Source organism: Ctenopharyngodon idella, chromosome 16 (assembly GCF_019924925.1).
Source record: "Ctenopharyngodon idella isolate HZGC_01 chromosome 16, HZGC01, whole genome shotgun sequence".
Taxonomy (NCBI): domain Eukaryota; kingdom Metazoa; phylum Chordata; class Actinopteri; order Cypriniformes; family Xenocyprididae; genus Ctenopharyngodon; species Ctenopharyngodon idella.
Window position 1 is genome coordinate 34,103,720 of NC_067235.1, and position 14,308 is coordinate 34,118,027.

A 14,308-nucleotide genomic window follows, 5' to 3' on the forward strand; every position below is an offset into this window, starting at 1 on the left:
CAAGCAAACCTCAGAAAAGACATTGTCTATTCATGTCTATTCATATCATGTGTCACTTTTTAATTATTGGTCCATTTACACATGCAGTTTGACATTTTTTTTTTTTTTTTTTTTGGCGAAACTAGTCAAAACATCCACTGTATTGGCGAACTTAAAGGGATAGTTCACCCAAAAATGAAAATTTGATGTTTATCTGCTTACCCCCAGGGCATCCAAGATGTAGGTGACTTTGTTTCTTCAGTAGAACACAAATGATGATTTTTAACTCCAACCGTTGAGGTCTGTCAGTCGTATAATGCATGTCAATGGAAACTCCATCTATAAGAGTCAAAAAAAACATGCACAGACAAATCCAAATTAAACCCTGCGGCTCGTGACGACACATTGATGTCCTAAGACACGAAACGATTGGTTTGTGCGAGACCACTATATCCAACTGCCTTGTGCATCCGGTTGGTGAGGTCTGAAAACGCGTTCTGATGCCGGAAGTGATCTCTCGCGCTTTTACTTCAATGAGTGTGAGACATCACTTCCGTTGCCAGAGCACGTTCAGACCTCACCAACCGGATGCGCAAGGCAGTTGGACATAGTGGTGTTTTAGAGGTGAAAAATGATATAAATACTGTTCGGTTTCTTGCACAAACCAATCGTTTCGTGTCTTAGGACATCAATGTGTCGTCACGAGCCGCAGGGTTTAATTTGGATTTGTCTGTGCATGTTTTTTTGACTCTTATAGATGGAGTTCCCATTGACATGCATTATACAACTGACAGACCGCAACGGTTGGAATTAAAAATCATCATTTGTGTTCTACTGAAGAAACAAAGTCACCTACATCTTGGATGCCCTGGGGGTAAGCAGATAAACATCAAATTTTCATTTTTGGGTGAACTATCCCTTTAAGTGCACTAAAATCACTGCAATATTTATAATGCTGCTTAATTTTAATATTGACGGCATAATCTATTGCCCAGCCCTAATGCCAGCTGTTTTTCTTGAAGCGTTGATGACAGTTAGAAAGATCATAAATCATTTGACTTCTGGGTGACATACTGTGAAAGCATCTTACTGGCCTTTTTTGTCTCAAGAAAAGCATTGTCACAGAGTTTTTATGCAACGCTTTGACGTATGGGATTGGGCAGACTTGGCATTTACAAAAACCCACACAGCGGGTGCTAGATTAGGCTTTGTTCACCCTTCTTTTTCCACCAGTTACCAGATGGCAAACCTCATTCTCAACATTAGCTAGGGAGGCATTTTTTGCAAAAACTGTGGCATTGTGCACAGAGTTCGCCGTACCATGTGAATGATGCATGCTGGGAGTCCTGTGCATGAGTCTCCATCTGGATGTGGAAGTGACTTCGTCAGCAGTGGAATGATCCACACGCTACACCAATTTTTCTCATTCAGCCACAAAATGACAGCTGCCAGGAGTCCTATGGCACAGCGCTGCGTCTTTATGACTTATCGCCACTGCTGATAAATATAGTCATTCCTCGCTCAAATCCCTCTAATGCTCCTGGTGAACATCTATAAAGCATAATGGCACTGGTCAGCAGTGTGAAATGCTCTGAGGTTTGTCAAAGCAAGGGTTTTTACATCCCGCAGAGCAGCTTGAGCGAAACCTGCATTCACAAAGGAAAGGCACGGTTATTTGCATTTCATGCACAGCAGTAATTCAAAGTGCTTTACATACTAAAATGAAAATAAAAAGGGCAATGTTCTGGGTTAATCTCATGAGATACATTTTAAACAAAGAAATAAGAAACTGAAAGTAAGCCCGTTAAGATTATGTAATTATTTTAAAAGGGACATATCACAAAAATCTGACTTTTTCCGTGTTTAAGTGCTATAATCGGGTCCCCAGTGCATCTATCAACATAGAAAGCGTGAAAAAGGACAACCCAGTAACTTTGTTTTGGCAAGCCTTTCTCTGCAAGCATGTGAACAAACGAGCCACTCGGATTTCGCTCCCTTTGTGACATAGGAATGGGATCTTATTATAATATTACCGCACCTTAATCTGCACGTTTCCACCCACGGCGTCACCATTTTGTTTTCGCAAGCGACAACGGTGTACCAGTTCTAACGCCATAAAAGTTTGAGCAAAGCATGCTAACCGTTCCTTCATTGGCTGCACAGACGAGCACTGAACACTATTTAGAGTCTCATTAACTTGGATAGCCTGCAAGTTGAGCCTGGCAAGCTCGATTGCTAAAAAAGGAGCGTTTCTGTCCGAGCGAAATTAGACCATACACAGCATTTGATAGCAATCATAAACGGTGTACATTTGGCTCTGTTTGGCAAACAGCCGTTACTGACAATCCTCATTTTGTCTGCGTGAGATTCTCCAGCTTTGTTGTTGTTGAGCAACCGAAGCGTGAGCTGTTAAAGCTCCGCCCTCTTCTGGAAAGGGGGCCGGGAGCAGCAGCTCATTTGCATTTAAAGGGACACACACAAAAATTTAGTGTTTTTGCTCACAACCAAATAGGGACAAATTTGACAAGCTATAATAAATGATCTGTGGGGTATTTTGAGCTGAAACTTCACAGAGACATTCTGGGGACACCAGAGACTTATATTACATCTTGTAAAAAGGGGCATAATAGGTCCCCTTTAATGATAATAAAGCTGTTCAGGTTGTAGCCCTAAAACTATGGAAAAGAAGTAGCATTTTTGAGATACTGGTTGCCTTTGGAATTTCAAAAAAGTCTGGTTTTCCATTATATATTCCCTGTAGAAGAAAGTAAAAGATTTGGAATAAAACAATACATTGCATTAAATGGTAGGCATAAAGTGCAGTAGGGTAGTTAACCAAAAGCTGACATAAGTTAAAGGAAATTAATTTAAAAAATCAATTGCATCAACTAATAGTGATGATTAATTCTGCCTGCATTGTTTTAACACACAATTCACAAAGGAAATTCAGTGCAAATGCTAAAATACAACAAGTAAAAGTGTTTCAAGAATTTGTTCATTTGAGTTCAAAAACATCTATTTATAACCAGGACTTTCACTATCAGCTGGTGGGATGCAATCCACATCCGAATATTTACATAGTTATCAGCTCCTCTGTAGACGGAGGTCAGGACTTTTTGGGGATGTGTTTGTGTGTTGATATGATGCAATTCAAGTGCGGATTAGGCAAACACTTGATGGCATGTCATGTTCCTTGGCAGATACCCAGCGTGTTTGACCTTGTGGAAAGGGTTAAGAGTGATCATATAGAGCTTGGAGGGGTCGTTTGTGTGCTTGTTTCTGCTCTAAATGTCCAACGCTTTACTAAGCACCTCTGGAAGTTAGCGAAGGTCACAGAGACGTTGGTTTTCATGTGTGAAGAGCATTACTTTCTTCACATGTTGTTTGTAACAGACTGCATTTAGAGCTGCAATGGCAGCCAGTTAATATTCGGGTGGATTTAATTAAAAATATCCATTGTCACCATTTACTTCCATTACAATTAAAGGGGTTGTCCATTTAGTTCTCTGTTTAAGGACTGCAACAAACGGCTGGTAGGGACTACAGCGAGCTTCTTCCCAGGCTGGTGACATCACAAACCCTAAAATTTACATAAACCCCGCCCCCGAGAACACACAACAAAGGGGGCGGGGCCATGTTGGGCTGCTTTAGAGAAGAGGAAGAGTTGTTGTAGTAGAGTGTTGTTGACATGCCGTCATTTTACGCCAAACGAGGGTCAATTCAACGCTGGATTTGCACAAAAGATTAACATGACGGCACATGCTAGTGGATGAGTTGAATCAACTCCACAGCAACTACATAAATTTATCCACTAACCATTCAGAAACGTCCTAAAAGTTGTAACTTCTTCCTGAGTCTCTCCATCAGTGTCCGACTCCGGTTTGAACAATGTAAGGCTGAACACCGTTACTGACAATCCTCATTTTGGCTGCGTGAGATTCTCCAGCTTTGTTGTTGTTGAGCAACCGAAGCGCGAGCTGTTAAAGCTCCGCCCTCTTCTGGAAAGGGCGCCGGGAGCAGCAGCTCATTTGCATTTAAAGGGACACACACAAAAATGGCGTGTTTTTGCTCACACCCAAATAGGGGCGAATTTGACAAGCTATAAATGATCTGTGGAAGAATTGTCATGAAAATAACAATACAAAGAATCAAATTGGTTCTTCATTCAAAATATAATTTGATAACCTTTTTCGCAGCCCTCCTTATTTCCTCTATTTATAAAAAGGCGAAAATAAAATAAAAATCAGTCTGTAATAAAGCGATGCATATGTACTTTGGACATTACAGGAAATGGGTTTATAGGAAGACTAACTGAAGAACCATGTTGTACCCGAGCTGAAGTAAAACAACAATTAATGATTAATTCGCGCTGAGATTTGTGCTGTAAGTGCATTCGTCTCAGAAAGCCATTCAGATCGCTCTCTCTCATTTGCTTTTCTTGGTCCCGTCAGATGCGGTTAATGACTCAATGCAGTCAGCGGCAATCTAAACGATCGCTGCCAGAACAAAAGTGCATCCATATTTATCTTTTCGGTCAATTTCCCATTAGTTCTGAAAATAGGGAGGTTTTACAGGGTAAGCCAGGAACACAAACAAATTCATCTTAGACTATCGCCATCCATTAGGTCCACTCTCTTTCTCTTTGTGGCAGAGGTAAACAGTGTTTTGTTTTCCAGCCAAATGTAATCTCATTGAGAAGAACGAATGGTCAATTCTCCCGAGTGTGGCGCTGGTCTAGTGAGAAACGACGGTCCTAAATACTCATTCGAGATTGCACTACATCACCTAATTTCCCTAATTACTTACCTCCGCTAGACCAGGACACCAGCTAATTAGATGTTAAGCCAATCTACAAGCTAATTAATAAAGTGCATGTGAAGGGCCACAGTGAAGGATCCCGCACTTCACAAAGCAACCAATCTCATAACCCTGCTGACAAGACCAGCTTAAGTTTGAGTTATGATGGTTAATACTGGTTTAGTCTCAGTCTCAGACCACTTTCCTCCGCCGTGTTTCATTTAGGAGTAACATTTATGTTTTTTAATTGAAATCAATGTTTCATATGTCCACAGTTGCCGAGCTCTTTGGATTGTTTAACTACCCGGGTCGCCGTGAGGGTCAGTTTAAGTACTACACGGTTAAAGTGCCTCTACGAGTGCAACCGCAGGGCGAGGGCATCTGTACTTTGGAGGCGAACTGGCTCGATCACATGACTCAACATTTCAACAACGGAGCTTCACTAGTGGACGGATACTTTCAGCTGGCCAATGACAGCGGTGAGTTCGTGGTGATGCTTTTGAAATTCAAAGAATAATGCATTCACGTTTGTTTACACTAGATGTCATTTCTCTTATTGTGAAAATACCATGTTGCAGTAATACCATCAGTAAACCATGAGACTTCGATATACATTCGAAGTCTATTTTCTTTTTGATTATATAAGATTTGATATTATATGACAATGTTATATACATGCGGTTATTTAAATCATATTGCAAAGTATTTCATAGACAAAATACTACATGGTGCTGGAGTTCAAAAACAACATTGTATTACCATATTTTGTAAAATGTAATTAAAAAGTGGAATACACTTCAAAATTATTTGCATAAAAATGCAAAATTGACTAAAAACATTTTAAAAATGGAATATATCACTACATAAATAATAAGAACAACAACAAAAATATAAAATGCATAAAATAAAATTCTGAATATTAGATTTCTTGATAAAAGTAATACATAAAAATATATTAAAAAGTGGAATAAACTAAACTTAATTAATACATTAATTCCAAAATGGGATGCACACACAAAAAATTGACTAAATAAATACATTTTAAAAATTAAATAACTAAATTAAAATAAAAAAAAATAAAATAAATAAAAAAAAACAAATCTTGAATACCACCTTTTACCATGTGTTGTAAAATGTAATTAAATAGTGGAATAAATTGTAAAATTATATGCATAAAAATGAAAAACTCACTAAAAACATTTTAAAAATTGAATATATCACTAAATAAATAAGAAAAAGAAGAACAAAAATAATAAAATGCAGAAAATGAAATTAGAATTAGATGAATTAGATTTCTTGTTAAATATAATACATAAAAATATATTAAAAAGTGGACTAAACTAAACTAATAAGTAAATTCCAAAATGGGATACACACACAAAAACATTGACAAAATTTTAAAATTAATTTAAAAATTACGTAACTAAATTAAAATTAAATTTAAAAAACAAATATTAAATACTACATGGTGCTAGAGTTAAAAAGACAACATAGTTTTACCATGTTTTGTAAAATGCAATTAAAAAGTGAAATACATTTCAAAATGATATGCATAATGTAAAATTGTCTAAAAACCATTTTAAAAATTGAATATATCACTAAATAAATAAGAAAAAGAAAAACTAAAATAATAATAAAATACAAAAAAATATATTAAAAAGTGGAATAACATTGGATAGAACAAAAGAAGAACAAAAATAAAAAAAACTGACAAAATAAATACATTTAAAAAAAATTAAATAACTAAATAAAAAACAAAAACAAACCACTTTCCCCGTGCGCCTTATTTTATTGACTCATTAATTAATCATCCTATTAAAATACCTTGTGGAGTTTCGCCTGCTCGAGTGCACTTAAAGCATTTTCAGAAAGCAATTCAACATGAGATATCTGTACTGTGGATGTTATTGCTCTGTGGGAAATGCACTGGTGGTTTGAGTTTCTCTTTGTTCCTTTGATGGCTAACCGAATATAGGCTGTTTTGTGGCTGGGTTATAACATCGGGGACACAGGGAAAGGAGGGTATTTGTCATCATTTAGAGCTTTCTGGATCTTCAAGTGGTAATGATGTGGCAAGAGAAAGTGTGCAGTGGTAGCAATGACGCAAAACCCAAGCCTCTTATTAGTTAATTAATTTCCTTTAATGACTCCCATGTACACTCAGAAAACCCCAGCCAAGTTCTGTGCAATTCTACCGAGGGAAGTCCGGGGGTAATCACTACGCAAAGGCAGAAATTAATTCGATTTTTATATTTTTTGAGTAAAATAAGAGTAGTGTTCACCCGTGCAAAACTCAAGCTGCGTTCACACCGCCAGCGACTTTGTGAAACCATTCTACGCCAAAATCACTCAAGCTCAGAGTCCATATGTACACAGAGACGTACATAAATTACAGGAAAGTTGCTAACCAGTAAATAACTTCTCCATCTGGCCACCGACACTGCAGGATGCAGTGATGGGTCACATGGCTCTACTGACTTCACTCCTATTGGTTGACGCTCCCGAAAGTCGCTCTTCATTTGCATATAGTTAAACATATCTCAACTTTGTCGCATTGCTGGACACCGCCAACGGCCTCGTATCTCCCAAATTATTGGGAGATACGAGGGTCTGTGGCTCTATCATTGGAGAAAGTGTAACGTTTGCTGTCACATTACAGCCTTGACGTCATTTAATTTCATTCAGAGTTGTGCGAGTCAGTCACTGTTTGCAGAGAAATGAATAAATATCTATAAAGAAAGTTCCCAAACAGGTCCTGGAGGACCCCCAGCACTGCACATTGTGGATGTCGCTCTCATCTAACACACCTGATTCAACTCATCAGCTCATTAGTAGAGATTGCAAGACCTGAAGTAGGTGTGTTAGATAAGGGTGGCATACAAAATGTGCAGTGCTGGGGGTCCAGGACAGGTTTGGGAACCACTGATCTATGAGATTCATTTAATGCAAATCCGAGATTGGATGATATCTGAGATTCATCCAATGCTAATCTATGAGATTCTTTGAGATCTGAGATTCATTCAATGCAAATCTATGAGATTTTTCCTGTTTTATCTATTGCCAGGCAAAAATCACAAGTCCAATAGCTTAGAAAACTAAAAGCACACCTATATTTAACAAACCAGGTGATTTGAGGGATCATTAATGTCAGTAAGTGACGTCTAATACTTGACTATGAGCAATAGTAATACTGATGCTTGACTTAGCAAAGACCACTAATAAATTGATTTAAAATATATTTAAATGTGGAATATATTTAATGAATAAAAATAAAAATGGCACACATAAAGATACAAAAACTGACTAAATTCATTTAAAAAAATTGCAACTATAAAATAAAAATTAAAGGAATAAAATAAAATGCATTCAAAAGTGGAATACATAACCGTATTATGCATCAGAACACAATATGCTTCATGACTCGAGACAAATGATGGTGTTCATGTCAACGACACGTGCAAAGGCAAACAACAGGAAGTGAAGGCAGTGTTAAAGCAGGAGGACGGCGAGGTGCTGGCAGAGTCCCGTGGAGTCCGGGAACAATATGATATCAAAGCACCGCCAGCATGTAGACTTTTCATAAGTGTCTGATTACATGAAAGGCTGGAGACGCATTCATTATCAGGCCTGTGAGCGCATGGGCCAGATCTCTCCAAATTTAGCTTCTCTTTGAGTCTGGCCTGTGAATGCATAATGAGAACTCCATGGTGATGCACTCCCACAGTGTGTTCTCGCTGTAAACATCAACACGTCCGTAATATGTGAGGAAGGATGCACACACATATAGCAGAACCCAATCCGAGACACATTCTCTGGGCGAATCTCACAAAAACATGTCAAGGTCACGTTTCACCCCAAAAGCAACAGGAAATAATAATAATAAAAAACAAATTCTGCTTGCAAATCTCATGGAGTTGATGCTTGGGTGTTCTCACAGGTTACTTACTGCCTTGAAGAGTTAGTTCACCCAAAAATGAAAATTCTGTCAATTATTACTCACCCTCGTATCGTTCCACATCAGTAAGACTTTCGTTCATCTTCGGAAAACACAAATTAAGACCTTTTTGATGAAGTCTGAGAGCTTTCTGTCCCTTCATAGAGATCCAACGCAACTACCACTTTCAAGGTCCAGAAAGGTAGGAATGACATCATTAAAGTACTCCATGTGACTCCAGTGATTTAACCTCAATTTTATGAAGCGACGCGAGTGCTTTGTTTGTGCCAAAAAAAACATAATTTACCACTTTATTTACAAAAATACTGATCTGCAACGCGCGATCACAAGAGCTTCAAGACGCATGCGTGTTGTTTTTGACTCAATGCATATGCGCGAGTGTTCACGAGAGCATCACGACATGTGTTGTGTTCAGACTCACACGTCAACTCAACGCACATGCGCGAGTGTCCACAAGAGCTTCACGACACGTTTTGTGTTCAGACTCGAGCCTCAACTTAAAGCTCATGCGCGAGTGTTCATGAGAGCATCACAACGCATGCGTGTTGTGTTCAGACTCACGTCAACTCAACGCACGTGCGAGTGTTCACGAGAGCATCACGACATGTGTTGTGTTCAGACTCACGTCAACTCAACGCACATGTGCGAGTGTTTACGAGAGCATCACGACACGTGTTGTGTTCAGACTCACGTCAACTCAACGCACATGTGCGAGTGTTCACGAGAGCATCACGACACGTGTTGTGTTCAGACTCACGTCAACTCAACGCACATGTGCGAGTGTTCACGAGCGCATCACGACATGTGTTGTGTTCAGACTCACACGTCAACTCAACGCACATGCGCGAGTGTTCATGAGAGCATCACGACACGTGTTGTGTTCAGACTCACACGTCAACTCAACGCACATGCGCGAGTGTTCATGAGAGCTTCACGATGCATGTGTTGTGTTCAGACTCATGTCAACTCAACGCACATGTGCGAGTGTTCATGAGCATCACGACACGTGTTGTGTTCAGACTCACGTCAACTCAACGCACATGTGCGAGTGTTCACGAGAGCATCACGACACGTGTTGTGTTCAGACTCACGTCAACTCAACGCACATGTGCGAGTGTTCACGAGCGCATCACGACATGTGTTGTGTTCAGACTCACGTCAACTCAACGCACATGTGCGAGTGTTCACGAGAGCATCACGACACGTGTTGTGTTCAGACTCACACGTCAACTCAACGCACATGCGCGAGTGTTCATGAGAGCTTCACGATGCATGTGTTGTGTTCAGACTCACGTCAACTCAACGCACATGTGCGAGTGTTCATGAGAGCATCACGACACGTGTTGTGTTCAGACTCACACGTCAACTCAACGCACATGCGCGAGTGTTCACGAGAGCATCACGACACGTGTTGTGTTCAGACTCATGTAAACTCAACGCACATGCACGAGTGTTCATGAGAGCATCACGACACGTGTTGTGTTCAGACTCACACGTCAACTCAACGCACATGCGCGAGTGTTCACGAGAGCATCACGACACGTGTTGTGTTCAGACTCACACGTCAACTCAACGCTCATGCGCGAGTGTTCACGAGAGCTTCACGATGCATGTGTTGTGTTCAGACTCACGTCAACTCAACGCACATGTGCGAGTGTTCACGAGAGCTTCACGATGCGTGTGTTGTGTTCAGACTCACGTCAACTCAACGCACATGTGCGAGTGTTCACAGGAGCATCACGACACGTGTTGTGTTCAGACTCACGTCAACTCAACGCACATGTGCGAGTGTTCACGAGAGCATCACGACACGTGTTGTGTTCAGACTCACACGTCAACTCAACGCACATGCGCGAGTGTTCACGAGAGCATCACGACACGTGTTGTGTTCAGACTCACACGTCAACTCAACGCACATGCGCGAGTGTTCACGAGAGCATCACGACACGTGTTGTGTTCAGACTCACGTCAACTCAACGCACGTGCGAGTGTTCACGAGAGCATCACGACATGTGTTGTGTTCAGACTCGAGCCTCAACTCAACGCACATGCGCGAGTGTTCACGAGAGCATCACGACGCATGCGTGTTGTGTTCAGACTCACGTCAACTCAACGCACATGCGCGAGTGTTCACGAGAGCATCACGACGCATGCGTGTTGTGTTCAGACTCACGTCAACTCAACGCACATGTGCGAGTGTTCACGAGAGCATCACGACATGTGTTGTGTTCAGACTCGTGCCTCAACTCAAAGCTCATGCGCGAGTGTTCACGAGAGCTTAACGATGCGTGTGTTGTGTTCAGACTCACGTCAACTCAACGCACATGTGCGAGTGTTCACGAGAGTATCACGACGTGTTGTGTTCAGACTCGAGCCTCAACTCAAAGCTCATGCGCGAGTGTTCACGAGAGCTTCATTATGCGTGTGTTGTGTTCAGACTCACGTCAACTCAACGCACATGTGCGAGTGTTCACGAGAGCATCACGACACGTGTTGTGTTCAGACTCACACGTCAACTCAACGCACATGCGCGAGTGTTCACGAGAGCTTAACGATGCGTGTGTTGTGTTCAGACTCACGTCAACTCAACGCATGTGCGAGTGTTCACGAGAGCATCACGACACGTGTTGTGTTCAGACTCGAGCCTCAACTCAAAGCTCATGCGCGAGTGTTCATGAGAGCATTATGACGCATGCGTGTTGTCTTCAGACTCACGCGTCAACTCAACGCACATGTGCGAGTGTTCATGAGAGCATCACGACACGTGTTGTGTTCAGACTCGTGCCTCAACTCAAAGCTCATGCGCAAGTGTTCATGAGAGCTTCACAATGCATGCGTGTTGTGTTCAGACGCACACGTCAACACAAAGCTCATGCGCGAGTGTTCACGAGAGCTTCACGACACGTGTGGTGTTCAGACTCGAGCCTCAACTCAAAGCTCATGCGCGAGTGTTCACGAGAGCATCACAACGCATGCGTGTTGTGTTCAGACTCACGTCAACTCAATGCACATGCGCGAGTGTTCACGAGAGCATCATGATATGTGTTGTGTTGTTTATTTAAAAAAACACTAATAAAATGACAATCACAAAACAGAATTATTAAAACTTAAAATATTAAATCAAACGCTAATTCAAAATACCAATAAATATTATAATAGTACATAAATAATCCAAAAAAAAAAACAGTTTGCATTTAAGATTATGTGGGGGAAAATGTTTTTATTGTCATGAAAATTTAAAATGCTGAATGATTCTGAAATAGGCGTCATGTTATCAAAGATTTCATATTTCTTTCTATTGATTTTGTGGGTGAAATATGACCTGGACATGTTCTTGACAGGATTTGTGAGATTTGTCGTCCTATTTGATAGAAGATCAAAATGATAGTCTCAGGAGATCAGCGGTGGCACGGCCTCCTCCTCCATCTTCAGAAACTGCCCTCCAGGTGGTTTAGATATGAGTTTATCCACCGGTCCAGGGCTGGATGGGGGTTTTGTGGCAGCTTAAAGTCTCTTGATGGATTCTGCTCTTTGTCGATGCTGTTGGTGTGGTGTTCTGCTCCACTGATTTACTTGTGCCCCTGTCTAGCTTTGCTTCAGTGACATTGAAGTTGTCCAGGAGAATGTCCTTTATAAAGAAGCTTTCCTTTAGCCTCTCCCGCCCTTAGAGACGGGTTTCCATGGTGAGAAAAAGTGGGAGGCAGGAGTCGAGTTTTAATGCGATGGGTGTGGCATCGATGGAAGCCTGTGTGAGTGGCATCCATCAGGCCTCGGTGCTCTCAGCTCAACGCCACCGTTATGAGTTTGCAATTAAAGATTCATACGCTCCACAGGAGAGCAACACGGTGGGCCACAGGCTCATCACACTTCCAGGTTTAGCTCCCGCTGAATAGACGCCAACGATGTTGACTAAAAGGTTTCTTTTGTCTGACTTTTGCACCGGAGCGAATTTCCCCCTCCTCAGAAAAGAATATGCACCCACAGCTGTGACACATTCATGAGCCTGACTATTCATGCTGTTCTGCCTATATTCAGATACCACGAAGGCACGGATATTCAGCGTATGAATTTCCAATAAGGTATTATCTTGCTATGAATGGGATTTTGGAGATACCTCCACTGTCATTTTCCTGATACACAAAAGGACCGCAGTATGAATGGTACCATTTGAACAGGTCCATGAGGGAGAAAGAATGACAGACATACAAAAGTGAAGAGCATCATTTTTTAAATGTTAAAGTCAACGTGAAATCAAAATTGATCCTTTTTATCTGCTTAATACACGTACCTGGTTTTATAGGGCGTGTTCACACTGCAGCTAAATACGGATGTCACTCCTATTCTGAGTGCTCAATCTCATTCTGAACATGGATGGATGGATGGACAAAACAAGTGGATGGATGGATGGATGGATGGATGGATGGATGGATGGATGGATGGATGGATGAAGCAATTGGATGGATGGATGGATGGATGGATGGATGCTTTTGAAATTCGAATTTAGATTTTGGGATGGATGGATGGATGGGTGGGTGGACAAAACAATTGGATGGATGGATAGATGTATAGACTGATGGATGCTTTTGAAATTCCAATTTAGTTGTTGGGATGTATGGATGGATGGATGGATGGATGGATAGATGGATGGATGGAAAAAACAATAGGATGGATGGATGGATGAACGGACGGACAGACGGATAGATGGATGGATGGAAAAAAACAGGATGGATGGATGGATAGATGGATGGATGGAAAAAATGGATGGACAAATGGATGGACGGATGGATGGACGGATGGATGGATGGACAAAACAGGATGGATGGATGCTTTTGAAATTCCAATTTAGTTGTTGGGATGAATGGATGGATGGATGGATGGATGGATGGATGGAAAAAACAATAGGATGGATGGATGGATGGATGGATGGATGGATGGATGGATGGATGGACAGACGGACGGACGGATGGACAAAACAATTGGATGAAAGGATGGATGGATGGATGGATGGAAGGAAGGATAAAACAATAGGATGTATGGATGGGCAAAACAATAGAATGGATGGATGGATGGATGGATGGATGGATGGACAAAACAGGATGGATGGATGCTTTTGAAATTCCAATTTAGTTGTTGGGATGAATGAATGGATGGATGGATGGATGGATGGAAAAAACAATAGGATGGATGGATGGATGGATGGATGGACAGACGGACGGACGGACGGACAGACGGACAGACGGACAAAACAATTGGATGAAAGGATGGATGGATGGATGGATGGATGGAAGGAAGGATAAAACAACAGGATGTATGGATGGGCAAAACAATAGGATGGATGGATGGATTTTGAATGCTTTTGAAATAGAACGATAGAATGACAGACAGAATAATAGATATAGATAAATAGATAGACAGATGGATGGGATACAGATGACTAGACCGAACGATAGAATGATAGAGAGACAGACAGAAGGCCTTGAAATCAAACTCTTCACCTTTAACAAAAATGCTTTCAAATCAATGTCTGCAAAGTAAGCTTTCCTGAAGTAGTTTGTCTGCTCGAGTGACTGACATTTA

At 41.1% G+C, this 14,308-nt stretch overlaps 1 protein-coding gene across 3 annotated transcripts in view; it reads left to right on the plus strand.

Moving 5' to 3' along the window:
- LOC127497896 (raftlin) overlaps positions 1–14,308 on the plus strand; it is a 98,885-nt gene that overhangs the window by 48,850 nt on the left and 35,727 nt on the right. For all 3 annotated transcript variants that reach the window (XM_051866677.1, XM_051866679.1, XM_051866678.1), the window contains exon 5: positions 5,052–5,255. In XM_051866677.1, coding sequence (XP_051722637.1) covers positions 5,052–5,255 — 204 coding nt within the window. The remainder of the gene's footprint in view (positions 1–5,051; positions 5,256–14,308) is intronic.